Raw genomic sequence first — 20776 nt, 5'->3', positions numbered from 1 at the left:
TCAAATCTTCATTTTCTAAAGTTCCTTTTAATAAAGCGAAGAAGGATTTTTCCCTTTGGAAATGGGAGACGACCGGGCTAGGAGCCGGGACCCAATCAGGCAATAGTAACTGCTTAGAAGTGAAGACTGACTGGCACAGGGTACATTGTCCCCTATTGTCCCCCTTCCTCCTCTGTCCTTGAGCACCTCTCAGTCGTCTCTTTGTGAGGACGAAGGCTGACCCAGCGGGCAAAGGGAACGGGACAATGGCCAGGGAGACTGACTGGGCTCTTAGCCCAGGCAGTTAAGGGTTCGGTTGCCCAACCGGGACCCGGAAGTTAAAATGATAATTCGCCAGCTGTAGGAAACCAACACCCATCCACCCCCACTAACCCCCACCGAAAATGCCAAGTCATTGGAAGAGAGACAACTGGCTGGCTGCAATATTAATTACTAAGAACAGTTGGAAGAAACAAGGTTGGGAAGAACTAGGTGCGTAGACACCCTCCAACCCCGACCCCAGCAGCCTGAGACCCGCCCCCAGGACCGGCCGCTCTGAGGAGTGCCAGCCTTTAAGCCGGCCGTGACACTGCCCCCCAAGACCATCGCCAGAAAAACTTTGTCCCACTTCCCTTTCACCCTCACTCCTAGATTAGGGGTGGAGGTAGGAAGGAGGTTAAGAGAATTACCAGATGTCCCCGTTAGAGGTAAGGATATGAACCCACCAGCTCCCCTTCCCCTCCTGCCTTCCTCACAGCTCCTCCCAGCCCAAACCAGGGCCAAGAAAAAATCAGCCAGGTCTTCGGGTCAGTTCTCCTATCTGCCCTCTCCATCCCTCACCAATCCACCACCACCACTACCACCACCACCACCACCACTGCCGCCACCCCAGTCCTTTGCCCGCCCCCTCCTCCTTTACAGCCTAAGGCCCCGAGGCTTCTGCGATAACAGGGCTGGGATGACGCGGCCCCTTGGCCCCAGCAGCGGAGCACAAAGGTTGGCTGCCTGGCCCGGCCTCCCCTTCCAAGAGCTAGGAGGAGAAATCCTTTAAAGCCAAGATGCGGGCCTGAGCCCATCCAAGAAAAGAGAGCAGGACGTGCATCTCCAGCTGCAGCTGCAGCTTCAGGCTCCTCTCGAGCTTTCCCTCCTCGCTTTTTTGCATGTGCTCGCGACTCCCAAGCCGAACTCCGATAGGAAGGCGCCGGGCCCCTTCCTTAATATGTATGGGGACGTCACTGGCCTGGCCCGGAATGGGGGTGGGGGTGGGGGCCGTGTCAGTGCGCATGCGAGCTCTACTTCGGTAGCAGCAGCTGAGCGGTGGCCAGAGACTCTGAAACAGTAAAAGAGACATGGCTAGAGATGGCGAGGGACGCAGCCAGACACCAACCACGGCTGCTGCGGAGGCGATTTTAAAGGAACCGGGGGCCTTATAATTATAAGGAGGAAAGAGGCGAGAGAAGGGAAACAGGGGGTGGAGGGACAGTATTTCCAAAGCAGTTCAAACATTTTTAAAATTAATTTTTAAGAAAGAAGGGAAAGAACGAGAAAGGGAGGTGGGGGTGAGAGAGGGGAGACAGAGACCAACACAGCGAAACAACCCGTATCCACCAGATGTGAAGACTTCCTACACCGTTCCCACTGCCCGGCCAGATAGATGTTTTGTCCACCGGGTCGCACGAATCACAATGAATGCGCAGCTGACGATGGAGGCTATTGGCGATCTTCACGGGGTGAGCCATGAACCGGTGCCCGCCACAGCCGACCTGATGAGCAGCAGCCCCCACCACCGCAGCTCGGTAACCCATCGCAGCAGCCACTTGCCCGCTCACCCCCGATCCATGGGCATGGCGTCCATCCTGGATAGCGGCGGGGACTACCACCACCACCACCGACCCCCGGAGCACGCCCTGGCGGGGCCCCTGCATCCCACCATGACCATGGCGTGCGAGACCCCTCCAGGTATGAGCATGACCAGCACTTATACCACGTTAACCCCTTTGCAGCCTCTACCTCCCATCTCGACCGTCTCGGACAAGTTCCCACATCACCATCACCATCACCACCACCACCACCACCCTCACCACCACCAGCGGATCGCCGGCAATGTGAGCGGTAGCTTCACTCTCATGCGGGATGAGCGGGGACTAGCGTCCATGAATAACCTCTACACCCCCTACCACAAGGACGTACCCGGCATGGGCCAGAGTCTTTCGCCCCTCTCCGGTTCTGGATTGGGGGGCATCCACAACTCCCAGCAAGGACTGCCCCATTATGCCCATCCGAGCGCCACCATGCCCGCTGAAAAGATGCTCACCCCCAACGGCTTCGAAGCCCACCATCCCGCCATGCTAGCTCGGCATGGGGAACAGCACCTCACCCCCACCTCTGCAGGGATGGTACCCATTAACGGCCTCCCGCACCACCCCCATGCCCACTTAAATGCCCAGGGTCATGGGCAGATCCTGGGCACTGCCCGGGAGCCAAACCCCTCGGTGACCGGCTCCCAAGTCAGTAATGGAAGTAATTCAGGGCAAATGGAAGAAATCAATACCAAAGAAGTGGCGCAGCGGATCACCACCGAGCTCAAGCGGTACAGCATCCCTCAGGCCATCTTCGCTCAAAGGGTACTGTGCCGCTCGCAAGGGACCCTCTCAGACCTGCTGCGCAACCCTAAACCCTGGAGCAAACTGAAATCCGGCCGGGAGACCTTCCGGAGAATGTGGAAGTGGTTACAGGAGCCGGAATTCCAGCGAATGTCAGCGCTCCGGTTAGCAGGTGAGCGGGGAGGGCAGAGGAGCTAGTGCTGGGGAAATCAGGACAGAGAACATTGCATTTGATTTGCCATATTCTGTTGCGCCTTAGGCTAGAGAAGTCTTTTCCCGAACAAAAATACGTCCGACACACGGCGTCTCAGGTCCGGTTGTTTCCTTTCCCTTTCTCTGTTCCCTCTCCACTGGACCCAAACCAGTCAGTCTCAAGCTCAGGTGCCACTGGGGTTCCGGCTTCCGAAGATTGTATAGGGAGACAGGGCTGAGAGCCGGTCTGGCAGCTACCCAGAGAAAACCCGACCGATGTACCTGCCAGAATCTTTAGCTGCACAGTCTATGGTAGCGTAGTCCCGCGTTGTGTGCACGCGCTTAGCGGGATGAGTATTATTGTGAATGTGTATTCGAAATGTTCATACGGGACTCACAACCTGGGCTCCAGTCCAGCACAACAACCTCGGATTGGATTCTGAGACTAGAATAGAACATATCGGGTGCTCTGGGTGAGATGCGCAAAGCACTCTGTCTAGAACTTACATTCATTTACGTAGATGAATCTTGTCCTGCTTGGGATTCTGCTTCTTGTGGGCAAAGTGTTTCATAATTTACAACCGCCGGTGTCTGATCATATCTACCTATGCTAGATACTAATGTATCTGTGTCTAGTATTTATATGCATGTAGCCATGAATGTTCACTGTTTTCATTCTTCCGCTTCCCTCTACCTTTCTTGGCTCCCTCTTCCCTGGAACTCACCCAGTTTCAGAGGAGTTGAATGTTTTCGTAGAATGAGGAAAAGGGAAGGAGGAAAAGAGAGAAGAAAAAGAAGAGGGAGAAGAAACAAGCTTGTACCCAGATAAGTTGCGTTTCTTCTTTAGGCGCCTGCTTACTAAGGATTTTTTGTTTCATTTTCTTCTACTGCTTCTTTGAAATACTGACCCCCCCAGGTGTTGCAGATGGTCTGCGAATCCGAAGTGCGTTAGGAAGGAATTCTGGCTGGTAACTTTCATTTCTGAGCTCAAGTAAAAACGAAGAATGAGAGAGATCGACCTGCGCTAGTTACCAGCTTTTCTATGTGCTCGCAATTTCAGTCTTTGGCTGGCGGCTGTTCTTATTTCCAAAGTGGCGTTTTGGGGGAAAGAGTGTTATCTGTCTGGCTATTTTTATGATTTTATGGTAAAGCTAGAACCAGGATCTAGTTGTCACAGGACGGGAGGAATTTGTGACTTAAAAAAAAAGAAACCTAAGAAGATATGAGGGACCGAAAAATGAGGGAAATAGGGAGTCCAGGTGCTGGTGTAGCTCAGGGAAGAAATGGAACTGATTTCTTTTTCTATTTTTTTTTTTCTGGAATCAGAGGCCGAATTTTGACTGCAGTTAGGTTAATTTAATCCTCCCGCCCCCTTCCGTCTCCACACCTCAGTCCCAGCTCACAGGCTGAGTGAGTAGCTTGAATAGAATGGTAAAGGCCTGAATGAGGGTTTGTTAATTAACTGATCGTTCTCCATTAATTCGTCCCTGGAGAACAAGAGACAGTCAATCTGAGCCAGAGCCGGGGGCACTGAGCCGTTTCACAGGCTAAAATCAAAGAGGAGAAGGCCAGAGCTCCCCTATCTCCCTCCCTCCCTTCCACCAGGGTCGTCCCCCTTACTCCATCGTCTTCCAATGGGAAGAGAGAGATAGGCCAGGTGCAGGCAGGACTAGAACTTAAATCTGAAACCCAACTGTGACATCTATTTGCTTTTACTTTTCCCTTCTCTTGAATCTTCCTCTCATTTGACCTGAATGTTCCAACCCCAGCCCTGAATCCTATGTTCCCCATTGACTGTACACAGCCACCCCTCTGTATCTTTCTGACTCATTTTCCCCCAGCATGCCTTCCCCACATTCAGTTTGCTACTACAACTTTCTCCTCCAATTCAGTCTGGAAATAGGGAGAGGCTGAAGGAAGAGATAACTCAACCATGGACTGTTATGTCCCCATGTCCCCTAGAGGGAGAATAATGTTTTCATTGAGGAGGGTATATTTGTTGTATTCTTCTCTTCCCCCTTCAAAAAAAAAAAAAAGACTTCAGAAGGAGCTTGTTGCACACACAGCCCCACCACCCTCCAAGCTGTGGAGGTAGACCTAGGTTTCTAGTACTGAGACTTAAGAAGGAGCATACAGTCTCCTACTCCTTCTCTACTCCTAACTCTAAAAGGTAACTCCTCTATTGCTTAGGCAAAAAGTGATGTTTTGCTAGGTCTGGACTTCACCAGGTGCCTGGACCTATTCCACAACCCCATAATTTGGGGCCTCCTGTTAATTTGGGGGGAGATGATGACACTGACTGACTTCAGTGATTGTCTTAAAGAGATTAAGGGAAGCCTAAGAGTCCTGGCAAGTCCAGACATCAGAAAAGTGAGGGCCAGAATTTAGACATACTCTGAGAAGGAGATGAGGTGGTTCACTACACTTAGTTGCAAGTAGAATTGGTGTACTGAACTAAGTAACAATGGAAACCAGGTTTTGTCTTTCTGAAGAGCAGACTATGGAAGCTCCAATTTCCTCCTAAGCATTTGTGAAAGGCCAGGTTCACAGGAATCAGTGAGATCTCCACTCTCCCTCTTTGCTCCTAAAGTCTAAGAGATCACCAGAGATTAAACTCCGGGTTACATTTTTCCAATTTATACCCTCCAATCAGCAAACTAAGTGATCTAGGACATCTTAGTCCTTAGCACAAACCAAGATATGTGACCGTGAGGGCTTGCCCTAAAGGGAAAAAGATGATTTGATCTCCCTTGGACCCATGTTAAAGATGGGAATTGGAGTAGTATTAGAAAGATCCTTCAGGGAGAGTGGGTTCTTGGAGTTCTTTTGAAGTTTTCTCCCCAATCCAGTACTTGCCAAGAATCACACAGAAAGCAGGAGCATTAATGGTTACAGAGATATGTTAAGATACTGATCCATCACATTTTCTAAGAATGAAAATTGTCACAGAACTGTACCCTCCCATCCCCATCTTCACAACTTAATCAGCAGTAGCCCAATATTTCCTCCCATTTCTCTTTTTTAAATTTTCTTCTTTCTTTTTCTCTTTCTCCTCCTCTTTCTCTTCCCTCTCCTGCTCTGTCTTTGTTTCTCTCACACTCTATGGTCTCATTTCTTCTACTCTTCCATTTAAAATGTCATAAGATGTTCCCCTCCTTTCCCCCAGCAGTAGAGCTACTATTACCCAGAAAAATTAATACATTTGTATTTAAAACAAGTAAAAGGAGATAGGAAGTCAATTTACTCTTGCTCCCTCCCCTCCCTTCATGTGAAAAAAAAAATCCTATCAGGAAAGGCCTGTGAAATAACTATGAGAACCTGGAGTCTGAGATGGGATGGGTTGGCCATGAAGCCATTTTTGCATGTAGGGATGGCTACTGAGAAAATGAATAGGAACAGAGGATAGCTAAGGGACTGAATTAAAGTGTAAGCTTTAGTGTAAGGTATGTAACCTTTCAGTAGCCTTCTGGCTACTCTGTAAAAGGTTGTGTAATAGCAAGTATATTTTGAAACTATGATGGAACTCATTTCAAAAAAAACTTTTCAAGGGATACTAGAGGAGGAATTAGGACTTTTCTCCATTAATTCTAAAGCCTTAAAAAAATGATTGCAGGGTAAGAATGAAATGATTTAGTTTTCCAATGGACTGTAAACATTTCCCTCCCTTTACTCCCCCCCTCCCTCCTATCCCTTTAAGGCAAAGAGGAGAAATTTCCTCCAGATTTATATGTTTAAGGAGGGAAAATGTTACCATGTATGCCCTTCTAAGTATATGTGCTGTTTAACAAGCACACCACAAATGCAGACCAAAAAAAAAAAGCCACCCCATCCGAGCTTCTAGCCGGAGAAAAAAGAAAAGCTGGAATCCAACCAGGACCTGAAGAGGTCTCAGTTTGATAGGTGATTGTGAGAGAAAGGCCACTGGGCCACCAGGGCAAATGGAAGATTTACTTCAAATGTATACCTCTCTTCCCCCGCCCCCCCCATATACATACCCAACCCCCTCACCTCAGCTTTGCTGTAATATGTTATGCATTTCCTAACAAAATTAGATACAGTAGGCTACTATAAGATGGGCAACGGAGGGAAGTCACACTGAATTAGATGCAAGAAAAAAAATCAATATTTTTTCCTCAATGTAATAATCGCTGCTTCCCCATTAGAAATGCAGCCCAGCAGCTCTGGAGCCGCTGGAGTGTTGTGTCCCGGGTGGGGTGGGGTGGGGTGACATGCCTCTGACGTGGACGCCTATCAAACAGAGGAGGAGATTAGTTTCCAATTAGAGATCCCATAAATGTGCTTGACCGAGCTACGGAACCTGTCTGGGCGGGAAGTGGAATTCTATGTGGTGGAAGCCTTTGCCTTCAATCACCCTTCTGTAGTACTTAAATCTGTTCACCTGAACATGCCTTACAAAGCGCTGCTCCATATCTGCTTGGATTCAAACACACTCAGCTGAGGTTTTGGAAATGCATCACACCGGTATCTGGAGGGAACCAATAGAAATGGAAAAGAATTCATCCTAAGCTAACTGTGAGGGAGAAGGAGACTGGACTCCTAAGGTCTCCAGAGCTGGCTCAGACTCATTCCAGTCTTGAGCATCTGGAGTTTCCCCAGTTCTTCCCCTCCAGGTCCCGCATTTTGTTCTGCTTTGGGGAATTCCGAGGAGTCTGGGGGAGTTTGGACGGAGAAAGTGACCTCGCCCTGGAGCTACAGAAATACTCTTGTCTTCATCCAGAAATCCAAAGTCTTTCGCCTGGACACCCAGAATCTGAGAAAGTGTCGGTGAGGCCAACCTGGGGCTTGTTTGCTGTAAGTGGCCTTGTGGCCTGGTTGATTTATAACTGAATCCTGCATAACTCCATTTGCTTTTTGTTAATGTTTCTCCAGATTGGGGGAAGGAGGGCAGAGAGAGCCAAGGAGCATTTCTACAGGTCCCTTCCTTTTTGCTGTGCCAGGAAGCCAAAGTTGGCCCAGAACCCGGGTCCAAGGCAGGAGGAGAGAGGGATGTAGTTAGCTCCATTTGTCAGGCTGCCTGGGACAAAGTAAGCTAAAATCAGCCCTTAAAAAGGATTTGGGAGGGAAGTTTCCTGCAACTCTGAGTCAAAAGCTGTTCTTGACCCTTTAAGTGATCTACTAAGGAAACTCTGGATATGGTAGGAAAAAGAAGGCCTCAGGATGGGGTATCTCCTCTCCAACACACACACACACACACACACACACACACACACACACACATAGGCATTCACTTAGGCTCATACTCCTTTGGCCCAGGCTCAGCCAGTTGCAGCTGCTCTTTGAGTAGGGCAGGGGCAGTGAACAAAGGGACCGAGGGGGAGGGGCAGAGCTGGCCCAGCTGGGAGCCCCCTGGGGATTTATTTCTCCTCTCACCCCAAGATTCCTGGCACAATCATACATATACAGAGCTCAGGCACACAAACACCCAGTTTCAATTTGGGGGGCTCAACCTGAGTTACAGAGCTCCTTCTCCCACCCTCTTCCCTCCTAGCCTCACCCCCCACAGCTGCCAATGTTAGTGGCTGAGTTGCTCAGTGTTCCCCGTCATTGTCTCTTTGACAGTCACCTAGAGTGACTAACGCAGGCAGTAACAAAACCTATTCTGCCATACATGGAGTCTTCGTGTCAGAATGTCTATAGATGCTCTCTACTGAGTTGTCTAAGAGGAAGAAATAACACTAAGTGATACAGTGTGAGGCTCAACACATTCCAACTTCCCCTTCCCTCTCTTTTTTCTTGCCCATCCACTCCTTTGCAGCAAATAGGGAGAATTGTTTGGTTTTTTTTTTCTCATTTGTGGCATCATTTGTCTGTAAACAATATATTTCCATTTTGTGGAAATTCCCAACTTTGCAAACCAGAGAATATCTTGTTTCCCAGTTGACCCTTCAGCCATTACCTTTAGTGGCTCTTCCTTAGGGGGGAAAATCTATTTGAATGAAGGACATATTGCTCAGTCAAGAGGCCCCACTCAGGTGCCAATGAAATCCTCTGCAGAATGATATGCTACCCAATCGGAGTAGGTTTTTAGGTAGCAAAAGTGTTATCATTACTTTTTATGGGGGACACCATCCCTACCACCCCACACCAGTCTCTACCTCACCCCCAACAAATCACCTTTTGACTTCATACTTCAGGGTATGTTTGCAGCAGCAATACAAAACCCTGAAAGAGTCTTTGTCTTCCCAACTGATACTTACAGAAAACATCCAAGTGGAGAAGGACTTTTCTACTGTTCTATGAGATAACCAGGAAGTGCCTACACTAGTGCTCTGGATGCATAATATTGACATGCTACCCTACATTTCCATCGACCTTCAGTTGCCCAGCTGCCATAGCTTGTTTGTATGGTTTTGTTAAAGCCGGGCTTGCCCCCTACTGGCCGATTGGTAGCTGGAGTAGTCCATTCAGTAGGCAATTCAAAAGAAAAGGATCTTAATGCTGAGTATTAAAAATGTTTACTTGCTAGAACAAATATTAAGAGTAACTCTATTAGGAAGAAAGATATGGAGCAGAAGAGGAGAGTGATGAACAATAGAAGCATAGTATTTCACAGTTGCATGTTATCTCAAATGTCATTAATTTCTGTAGATATTTAAAACCTTCTCCAAAGCATTTGAGATGAATCATAGAGTTTCTGCTGGAGGATATTCAGTGTTGGAAAATCTACCATCTCCTGAGGCAGTTCATTCTATTTTAGGAAATTATTTATTAGGAAGAAGATGGAATCACATATAAGAACTTTAAACTCTCAGCTCTGGTATTGTGGCATAAGGAGGGAATTATAGTGGGGTCCTTGAAACCTATGGGTGAAAAATTCCCCAGTGAGGAGACAACTTTGACCCATAAATTAGCATTTCTCCCCCTTCCTCCAATGGTGAATTTGCTCAGCATTTAAATTAAACACTTTCTTTTGTTATGATACCTACTTGACAACATCAGATTCAGAGTCATATAACTAGAAAACATAGCTCTCGCTTGACCTTAGGCTTAGGCACCCTAAAGGAAGGTAGTGTGGACTACATTTCCCTACTATGTGTGCTTTTTAAATTTTCCTTTCTTGGGGGGGGGGGGGGGGAAGACAGAAAATCCTCCTAAGACAAAGGCAGGGAAACTAGGTTCTTTGTCTAAACCATGCAGTGTTGAATAATCACTCGTGAAGATGGGGCCACTAAATAAAAAATATATATATATTTGTTTCAGAACCAGACTAGGCTATTTCCATTTCCCTGGCTTTACTTGGACTGGGTTGTCCCTTCAGGACCCTGGACAGTGTTTTTCCTCAGCCACCTGTGCTGGAGCAGATTTGATCCAGGCTTCTTGATCTCTAGTGCAGGGTCAATTACAAGAGAGTTAAGAATGTGTTGAGGAAGTTACAATAGTAAAAGAGAAAATAAGTGTTAATTGAGGTGAGCTAAATTATTGAGGAGTCCCGAACTCCCAGTTGGGGGTGTTTGCACCCACTGCAAAATAAACGGAAGTGTCAAACTCAAAGGGCTGATTTCCCCTCCTCCACTACTGATTTCTGCATGTGTCTGAGTGCGCTTACACACCTGCTTTGTAGAATCTAAATGTGCGTCCCTGTGGGTGTGACATGGGTTGGATCATTAAACTAAAACGTTCAATTCAGTCCCTTTGATCCGTGCTGAGAAAAATCTATAGTGATCTCTAATCTAACTGGTCTTTAAGGAGATTGTTACGATAGTAACACGGGATGGGTTTTGATGTCATCATTTCTACATTCGTGGTGATTCAGCTAATAAAAAGAACGGTGCTGCATACAGTAGTTCTGGTTGTTTCTTTTAAAAATAGAGAATAATTTCAGCTCATAGATTGCTAAACTAGGATATTCTTCGATTAATGAAGTAAGTAACTGATGAGTAGTGTCACTGATAAAGCACCATTCAACCTTGGTAGAAAGTGACTGTCCTTGAAAATACAAATCTCCCTATTCTTTGCCTGTAAACATTGAATACATGGATATAGATATATAGATAGATAGATTCATTTGATATTTGAGGTCAACCCGAGTGTCTTTTGTAGGTAAGAGAAAGGAAATATCAGTTTTCTTTGAGCACTAATAATATTTTTCCCCAATTAATAGGGAGATACTAAAGGCCCCAAACCAGAGTAGTAGCAATATTCTAGGATCTGACTGAGATTAAAGATGTTACATTATGGACTTCTTATAAAACTTTATTTATTAATGGGGCATTGGCATAAAAATTTGCTCCATTTATCCAAATAATGGAAATGTTATAGTTAAGATGTTATATACTTTTAATAATATTAAAAAGCAGACCTACTTGACCATTTTTGTTTATTTTAAAATTATTCTCTCATAACTCCCCATAAAAGAACCTAATTTCATTGTCAAATGTATTCTGTGTGCAATAATGAGCATGTCATGTCTTTGAATATGCAGCTAATATTTACAGAAGGAAACATTTTAATGTTTCCTTTAAAACAACTTTAAACCAACCCTCCTCCCCATGATGTGGCAATGAGAATACTGATGTCACTTTCGAAGCTATAATTTTAATTTGAAAGACAGAAAATGGTGTAGTAGAAACACCACTAGATTTGGAGTTAGAGAAAATGGTTTAAAATCCTGGTTCTGCCAACTATATATATAACTTTGAGTAAATCACTAACCCTCATCTGTAAAATTAGTCAATTAGATTAGATTATCTCTAAAGATTCTTCCAGCTCTAAATCTATGGTGCTAAAGCAAAACTTGGATTATATCTATTGATATACAATATTACTTACTGGGATGGATCTTTTAATTCTTCACTGAACTTTAGTGAGTCCTTTCCTGAGTTTATTAAATAACTCTGGTGCATGGTAGTAAATAATGAAAATTAACACAGACACAGCACAAGTATCCAAAAGAAATCAGGTTGCAGCCAAATAAGAATGCTAATTAAAATGAAAATGATTAGCCATGCCAATGTTGCCCTCTTTTTTTTCCTAACTATTGATATTGGACACCATTACTGTACTGGCAATTGTAGAAAAACATTGTAACTGAATGTGAAGCAACTGACTAGAGCAAACACTGAAGAAATCTTCTATTATATTGTTCTAATGAATTGGTCTTCTTAAATAAACATTTATTATGTGCCTAGAATGTTCTAAGCATTGGGCTAGTCTTACATTTTATATAGTTATATTAAACATTTAAGTCCTTTCATATATGCTGTCTCATTTAGTTCTTACAATTGTATGAGGTAAGTGGAAGAAGCATTATTATCCACATTTAAAGTAAATGAAATGGAGGCCCAAAATGTCTAGTCATCATTCTACCACAGGATCACAGATTTGGAACTATAAGAGACCCTCTTATTTTACAAATGAGGAAACAAAGGCCCAGAGAGATTGTGACTTGCCCAAGCTCACACAACTAAATAAGTATTATTAACAAAAACCTACATCCTTTCACTCCAAATCCAGTATTCTTCCCATTTCACCACACCTATTTGGTGGGCCAAATATGATTCAAAGAAAAATGGCACTTCTAACCAACATAACATTCATATCCAATCATTTTTTTAATTTATTTTTTAGGAAACTCATTCATCCTTTAAGGAAATCATGCTGATAAAAGAAAATCTCTATATGACAATGCTTAAATTTAATCTGACCCTAACATTTAGCTCATCAATTTTACTACAAACTAGATAATAAACAACCAGAAATATAGGTCCCACCACTTTTACAGATAAACCAAATAGATAGAATGTTTTTACCCTCTGTCTAATCTAGCTTCATGTAGACCTAACTTGAAATGTATATAAAAATAACAGCAATGCCTTAAGCATGTAACAGAAATGCCTTTTCTCTGGAGATCTCAAAAAACTTCACATCTCTTACCCCATTTTTCTTTACCACATGCCTGTTAGAGTTATGTATTATTGCTTCCATTTGTTGAAAATGAAGGGGAAAAAGCAAGATACATAGCAAGGCAGAAAAGGAACCAATTTACTGGACCATTGTTCTTTCTACTACATGCCATATCTGTGTCTTATAAGTAGTTCTATTCTACCTGGAATCATTGACTGCTGGGACCAAACTGAGGGGTAACTTTTGTAATTCCAGATATTAGTGCAGTATATCAGATTACAATTCTATTTTTTGCCTTTGAGCATTAATGCTTGGCACATATAATGCCTATATTTTGCTTACTTTTTCAGTTTTTATACATTTTGGATAATACATTGACACACAGACTGTGTCTAGAAAATATCAAACACCATGATCTAGGTGGAGAGCAATCATTTCATTGATATAGGGAACTCTCTGCGTCCTACAATGTCACCTAGAATATGTAAAGGTTAAATAATTTCTCCAAGGGTATACATCCAATATGTGTCAGAGGTGGAAACTGAACCGAGGTCTTCCTGTCTGGGAGACTTGCTCTCTATCCAATAAGCCAAGCAGTCTTTATGTGATATTGACAACCTAAAATCAATTATTCTTTGTATATCTCCAAACATTACATAGCTGATGTTTTAGTTTGAATAATGTCGTCAGAATTGTAATTTTTCTTCCTTTTTATTTTTTCAAAATTGTAATTTCTGAAATGACTACTTTTTTTTGCATGTTACAAGAATGCCATAGCTTCCAAAGGAAGTTAGCCAAAGAACAGTGACTATGTGCCAGTCTACTTTCTACAATAAAAATGATGAAAGTCCGCCACCTAGTGGTCCCAACTCTTACTACTATTTCTGCTGACGACTATGTGATAGGAGTGGCTAACCCGATTAAAGTATTGATGTAGTCACAAAAATCGTTCATTAAGGCAATTTAATCTTTGCTATTAAATGTCCTTTCAATTCATTTGGGGTAATTAAGATGCAGTTAAAGTGATTAAATTCTAATTACTTATGCTAGACAAAGACATATTTGTCACACTAATGTGGTTAACTAAGGACTCAGCTGAAAAAAAGTTAACATTTACTTCAGATGATACAACTGGAGAAATCAGTCCCTCTTTTCAGCATTAATCCAGTGAACTGGGTGATTATGTAATGATACTACAAGTTCATTAAACGGAGTAAGTGTTCATCAGAATGGTTTGAGGGGAAAGATGTAGCTAAAAAACACCTTGATATGTTAGCAATTGGCCAACACCACTGGGCAAAATTGCCTTGTTTCTCTTTTTCTTCTCCTATTAACCAAAAATATTTTTTAAATGATGACCCACAGCTACAGTTTGTATTTTATCACCTGGAGATCATCCTCGCTAAATTTGGAAAGGCTCATTGCTAAAAGGTTGGCCACCAGGTGGCAAATTCTTTTGATCACTGGAAGTCCTTAATCCAGTCCAGTCCAATACACATTTATGAACTGCTTACTTCCTGGCAGGTACTCTGCTAAGTGCTGGAGATACAATTAATTAAAAGAAAAATACAATACAGGGAGATGCAATTAATTAAAAGAAAGTCCCTCCCCTCAAGGAATTTACAATCACACATAGAAAAGAAGACAGGAAAATAGGGAAGGGCAGGCAGATTACGGGAGAGATCAGGAAGGAGCACCTTGTTTCATAGGATTAAAACCAGGCAAGCTGTAGATGCAGAGCAGAGCAAACTAAATCCAGGTTCAGTGGGAGGAGTTTGATACTCCACCCTCCAGCCTTCCAATCAGAGGGTTGAGGAGGCTAAGGCGTGAGGTTAATCAATCAAGGCTCAGTTAGCTGATTGGTGAGGAGATTAGCGGTGATGAGCTTCACCTGGCAGGGGCATCATATTCCTTGGAGTTGAAACCAGGCAGAGCAGCAGACACAGAGTAGATTTTTTATTGAGATAATCTACAAAGAAATATTGTAATCTGCACTGGTATATAGGGTGAACATGGATGAAATCACAGATTTTGAAGTAAGTATAAGAATGTCCCATTGCAGTTAAATATCACAGTGGTTAGAAGGTTAGACCTGGAATCAATAAGACACAGATTCAAATCCCCACTGAGATATCTATTAGCTGTGTGTCCTTGGAGAAATCATTAAATTCTTTCAGTTTGTTTCTCTCTAAAATAAACCTACCCCTCATAATTGCTATCACGATCAATCGAGAGGAATATGTAAAGTCATTTCATAAAAGTTGAAGCATTATTTAAATATTAGCTCTAGTTATTTTTAATCTTGATATTTAAAGGAATATCAAAAGGAAGGTTTTTGCCACTAATATGCAGACCCTAAATCGTCTTTTCAAAGGAAGAGACAATGTAAAGAGAATAAATAATAGCTACTGAAAAGGAAGAAAAAATACTTCAATAAACAGCTCCTGGTTAAAAGTATGAAATCACATCTTCTGAAGTTTTGGAGACATTAAACACAAATGTTAATTAATTTTTTAACTTCACCCTATCCTCTATTAGAACACCATGAACTTCTGTTGCCTTTGATTCTAAAGGAGAAAGATTCCTTTGTGTCACATTTTGTAATATGTTATTGTACTAGTGTCTGACATTTACATAGAATTAATAAGGTTTACAAGGCATTTTACACACATCATATTATTTAAGCCTCCCAACGTTCCATTAGGTTTTTATTTTCATCTTATTAGGAAATTGAGGCTCAGATATTTGCCTATGGTAATCGAGTTAATAAAAAATCAGAGTTAGGACTTAAACCCAAGTGTCTTTGGACTCCAGATCTGATATTCTTTCTATATATCACAGTGTTTTCAATATATTCTTTATAACTGCCTAGAGAATGAAGTTCTTCAATTGTAAATTGAACCCTTTTTACATTTTAACCAGTATCTAGTCTGCATAGGTATACATATAGCATCATACCTCCATTTATAAATGATAATGGGATTTACAATCTAATATTATTTTTAGGATGACTTTCTCTGACGAGGCCAAATGAAGACTTTATACATGGGGGGGGGTTATATATTTGGGAGGATGAACAATGGACATGGGTAATAAGTGTTATGAATAGATATCGTTTTTACTGGGGAGCAAACTAACATAATTTGCCTTTCATTAAATGGTTGTGCTCAGAGATAATGTTCAGAAACTATATTTATGTTCTGTGCTCTTTATTTCTTCCCTATTTACACCATTGAGAAATGTTTGTTTTTCATAGAAATGCCTCACTACTTGAATTGATCAGATACAACAGTATATCATGGGGGAAAGCACTACACTTAAAGTCACAATATCTATGTTTTAGTCCCCTCTCCAATACTTACTAAGATATGTAATCCAAAGATAAATCAATTAACATATTGAATCAAGTCAAAAAGCATCTATTAAGCACCAGTTATGTTCTAGGCATTATATACTAAGCTTAGGAATATAAAGAAAGGCAAAAAGAAAAAAAGGAAGATCTTGCTTTCTAGGATTTCATGATCTAATAGAAAGGACAACTTGTGAATAACTATGTACACAAAATAGGTATACAGGATAAATTAGAGATAATCTCAGAAGAAAGACTTTAGCCTTAAGGGGGCTCAGAAATGATTTTTTGCAGAAGGAAAGATTTTTCCTGAGACTTGAAGGAAATCAGAATGTATTAATCATCTATAGAGATACTAATATTTTTACAACCTTGAAAGGTTATTGTGAGGAAAGCTTTTTGAAAATATCAAATCGATACATAAATGTCTTCTTATAATTTTGTTTATGTATAAATATTATTATTTATGCATAAACATATTTACATATGTTATTTATATATAAATATATTATTATTCTCTTTGTCATCCAGAAACCAGAGATAAGTTGTCTTATTTTATTGTGACCCCAGTCTATTGAATAAAAATTTAGTTTTTTATTTCCTTTTAAATGTTTAAAGCATAGAGGATCTACCTCCTCTATGGCTCTTCATATCTAGCCTACTTGATAATAAGGGTCATCAAAGGGTCAACAAGCAAGGAAAGGTGTATGTTGAACTACAGAACCATAGAATTTCAGAATTGGAAGTGACCTATGTGGCCTCTAGTCCAACTATACCTGAAGAATTTCTCTACAACAGTTGTGACAACCTAGACTTCTGTCTTAGTAACAATTCTATGACAGAAGAGCAGCAAGAGCTGGACTTAAGTGACTTGCTCAGGGTCACACAGGTAAGATGTATCTGCGTTCAGATTTGAACCCAGGACCTCCTGTCTCCAGGCCTCCACTGTGCTATCTAGCTGCCCCTTTCTTGAAGATAACTCACTACCTTTGATGGTGGAATTTCATTTGGATAGCTTTAATTGTCGAGAAATTTTCCCCAAAGAAACCTAAATTTGCCCTTTTCCAACTTTCACTAATTGCTCCTAGTTCTGCCTCTTGGAACCAAATAGAATAAGACTAACCTGTGTTGTTCCACATGGTTAACCTTCCAGTTCTTGACAGCAATCTTGACCCATCTGAGTCTTAAATTCTCCAGGCTAAACAGTTACAGTTCCTTCAACCAATTCTCACATAACATAAACTCCAGGCCCTTCACTCTCCAGGTTACCCTTTTCTGAATGTTCTCCAGCTATGAATATCTTTCCTAAAATGAAGTGCCCAGAATTAAAGACAGTATTCTAGATCTTGTTTGTACTACAGAACTATAATGTCCTTATTCAAGGGTGCTATGTCTTTCTTAATACAACTCAACATTTCATTAGCTTTTTGATTAACACATTGTCATATTGAGTTTGAAGTCACCAACTAATGTACTCCCAGATCTTTTTCAGATAAATTGGCATGAGGGTTACCAGTCTACAGTTAGGTTTTGTATCTATGGCATTTACACACATACACACACACACACACACACACACAGATATACACACTACCCTTATTACCATGCAACACAGACATTTGGGCACAATATGAAGAACCTGACTCTACCCCAAGAGACAGAGATGAGAATTGGCCATAATGAGCTGAATTCATGAGCTAAATTTGACTGTGAGCCTTGTGACTGGTAATTAGAAAGTGTCGACAACTGTATAATGCTGTATATGTTCTCCAGATAATATTTGCCAAAAACCTGAGCCAATGTGACCAAAAGTGGATCAGGAGAAAAAGACAAAAGAGAATTTCACTAGGTAATGGTAGAGGGATTTGTTCATCAACCAACATGTTCAAAAATAATAGGAATATCATTTGGGGAAGGGCTAAACAAGTTGTGATATATGATTGTGATGGAATACTACTGCACTATAAGAAATGATGAGCAGGTTAATTTGTTTAACACTTGAAAAGACCTACATGAAATAATGAAGAGCAAAATGAGTAGAACCAACAGAATATTATATACAGCTACAGAATTAATATTTAAAGAATAACTTGTATTCTTTAAGAAAGAACTGATAAATAGAAACATGAAAGACATAATTTATATACAAATTTTTTGTCAGTTGATGTCTTCTGTGGAGCAGGGAGTAGAAGGAGGGGACGAGATCCTTGGGTATTAATTTTTACAGTAAAAATAAAGACATTTTTTTAAATAGTAGGAACATAGATATTTTTATCTTTATTAAGTTAGTAGATGATATCCAGAATTTTGAAGCAATTGGTTTCAACTGTCTGCTGCAGCAATTGAGTTTGGTGTTACTCTTGCTGCTTAACAGGCACATCTTAATCATATAAATAGATGTCTTTGATTCATTGTCTTTGGGGAGCTCAATATAATTTAAAATGCAATATACTCTGAATGAAAATTCAATAAATAAAATAACTAGACAAACATTTATCAAGTATCTTCTGTATACATTCACTGTGATAGGTCCCAGGGATACAAAAATGTTAATTAGACAGATCCTTCTCTCTAATAAGACAAAAATAAGTGTACAAATAATTGTTATGAAGAATTACTTAGTAAGTGCAAAGGAAAGTTCCAAATAAGATGCACTGAAGAGTTTGAGGAAGGAGAATTCATTTTCTAATCAATAATCAGAGAAGACTTCATGAAAGAGGTGCCCCTAAAGTTAGTCCTGAAGGATTTCATCAAATAGAAGTAATGGGACAGGAGACGTAGAAGAGAACTCATTCTAGGCATGGGAAACAGCATACACGAGAGTGTGAGGGAAGCAACAGGATGTCGTACAAAGAGTACTGGGGTTGAAATCAAGAGGGCTTAGGTTTGAATACTGCCTTTGATCTTCTTTTAACAATAACTTTTTACAGACATCATTTGTTTTCTTATCACATCCTTTTCCAAATATATCTCTTTCACTCTCTCTGACCCCATGTCATGTGTTATTCCTTATAACAAAAATATTGTTAATAGGGGGAAAAAAACCATTTTACTACAACTGAATACATTGACCATGCTGACAATATGCAATACTGCACACAAAGAATCCCCCACCTCTTTAGTGAAGGAGGAAATGTCAAGAGTTCCGGTCCAGCCCTGCTTATGGCTACGGGCAGGGGTCCTTGTCAAGTGGAGCAGCATAGGTGGAAATGAATGATGGAAGACAGCTGTGTGTGTATATCAGCCTAGGGCCGGGCTCTGCATGGAATGGTTGCTTCACCTGGCCCAGGTTTGGTTTTTATTTTTATACCCATTTTCTTGGCACAAGGCTACATTATTCAACATACATGTTCAAATGCAGATAAATGGGTAAGTGACATATTAACTTTTGACAAATCATTTGAGTACCATTCTGTGATCATTCTATACACTTATATTGTAACTATTGATTCTGACAGGATAAACAAAGGTTTTGCACAAGAGAAATGACTTTGTCACAGGTGGCTTAATTTTCTCATTAACCTGTGAGGAGCTTGAGCTTACAGACAATAAAAGAAAATCACATATTACCTTTAATAAAAATAGATAATCAATCATAAATTCTAGAGACAATTAACAATCATAATAGTCAAGTGGAGAGATCAAAGGGGTACTAAAAACACAATTCAGATTTAATATTAGACTAATCATTTTTCAGAGTTTGTTGGGGAGTTTTCCAAGAAGGGTTTTGGTTGGTAAATCAAGTCACTGAGGCATGATGTACTAAGGCATATTGTATTAACTGCTCCCTATGGTGATTTATGTACTGGCTCAAAATTAGTTTCTGTGCATGGAAGTAGGGGACTTCTGGGTATAGCTTTTATTAGGAATTATATACCTAAACAAGGTAACCCATGATATTATTTTGGGGAAATAGTGTGCAATCATTTTACTCTCATATTATTTTTTCTGAGACTAGGGAGAGGACAATAATCATATCAATTCCATTAGTAAGGGATATTGATGAAAGAAGTCACACAGAGGGGGATGAGTAGATGATTCCATCCTGCCAAGGAGCCACTTTGTGACCTCCTGGCTTCCACATGTGACTGTGTCAAGACATCATGGCCTGATGGCTCCCAGCAGGGAAAGATGCATTTTCTCAAAGATTATAATTACACAGCAATTTCATATTTGTGTTCTCTTCATTGACATTGTCATAGTGCTTGTATATACTGTTTTCCTAATTCTGCTTATTTCATGCTACTCAGATCCTTTAAGTCTTATGCCTTTCTGAATTCTTCATATTCATCATTTCTTTACAATGTGGTGATATTATATTATATTCATGTACCACAGTTTGTTCAGCTACTCCAAAACCAATGAGCATCCATTTTATCTCTAGTTCTTTGTTACTACAAATAGTGCAACTCTAAATATTTTGGTGTTTATGGCACCATTCTTTCTCTATTGTTGGAGTAGCCTAGCAGAGGGAACTCTGGGTCAAAAAGTGTAAACAGGCTAGTCATTTTTTCACATAAATTGAAGTTAGTCAACTTGCATTTATCAATAATTTAGCATCTAAGAGACTCAGTGCTAAGTGTTGAGAATATAAGGAAATGACTAAAAAACCCACTGTCTGCTCTCAAGAAATTCAGTCAAATGAGAGAGACAACCTACAAACAAGGGATATATACAGGATCGATTGAATATAATCAACCGAAGAGAGAGTTTAGAATTAAGGAAGATCAGAAAAATCTTCTCAAAGAAAATAGATTTTGTCTGGGACTTGAAGGAAGCAATGGCTAGA

General features: G+C 41.1%; 1 protein-coding gene across 2 annotated transcripts in view; it reads left to right on the top strand.

The window, feature by feature from the left end:
• Window positions 1–425: 425 nt before the first annotated feature.
• ONECUT1 (one cut homeobox 1) overlaps window positions 426–20776 on the top strand; it is a 48877-nt gene continuing 28526 nt past the window's right edge. Inside the window, exon 1 of one of the 2 annotated variants that reach the window (XR_460836.2) lies at window positions 426–7586. Coding sequence is in view for 1 of the 2 variants with exons in the window: in XM_001370191.3 (XP_001370228.1) it covers window positions 1665–2754 (1090 nt within the window). In the remaining variant the exon portion in view is untranslated. The remainder of the gene's footprint in view (window positions 7587–20776) is intronic. The other variant, XM_001370191.3, reaches the window with a different exon arrangement.

The sequence above is a fragment of the Monodelphis domestica genome, chromosome 1 (assembly GCF_027887165.1).
Source record: "Monodelphis domestica isolate mMonDom1 chromosome 1, mMonDom1.pri, whole genome shotgun sequence".
NCBI classification, from domain to species: Eukaryota; Metazoa; Chordata; class Mammalia; order Didelphimorphia; family Didelphidae; genus Monodelphis; species Monodelphis domestica.
This window is presented reverse-complemented; position numbering and strand designations above follow the sequence as displayed.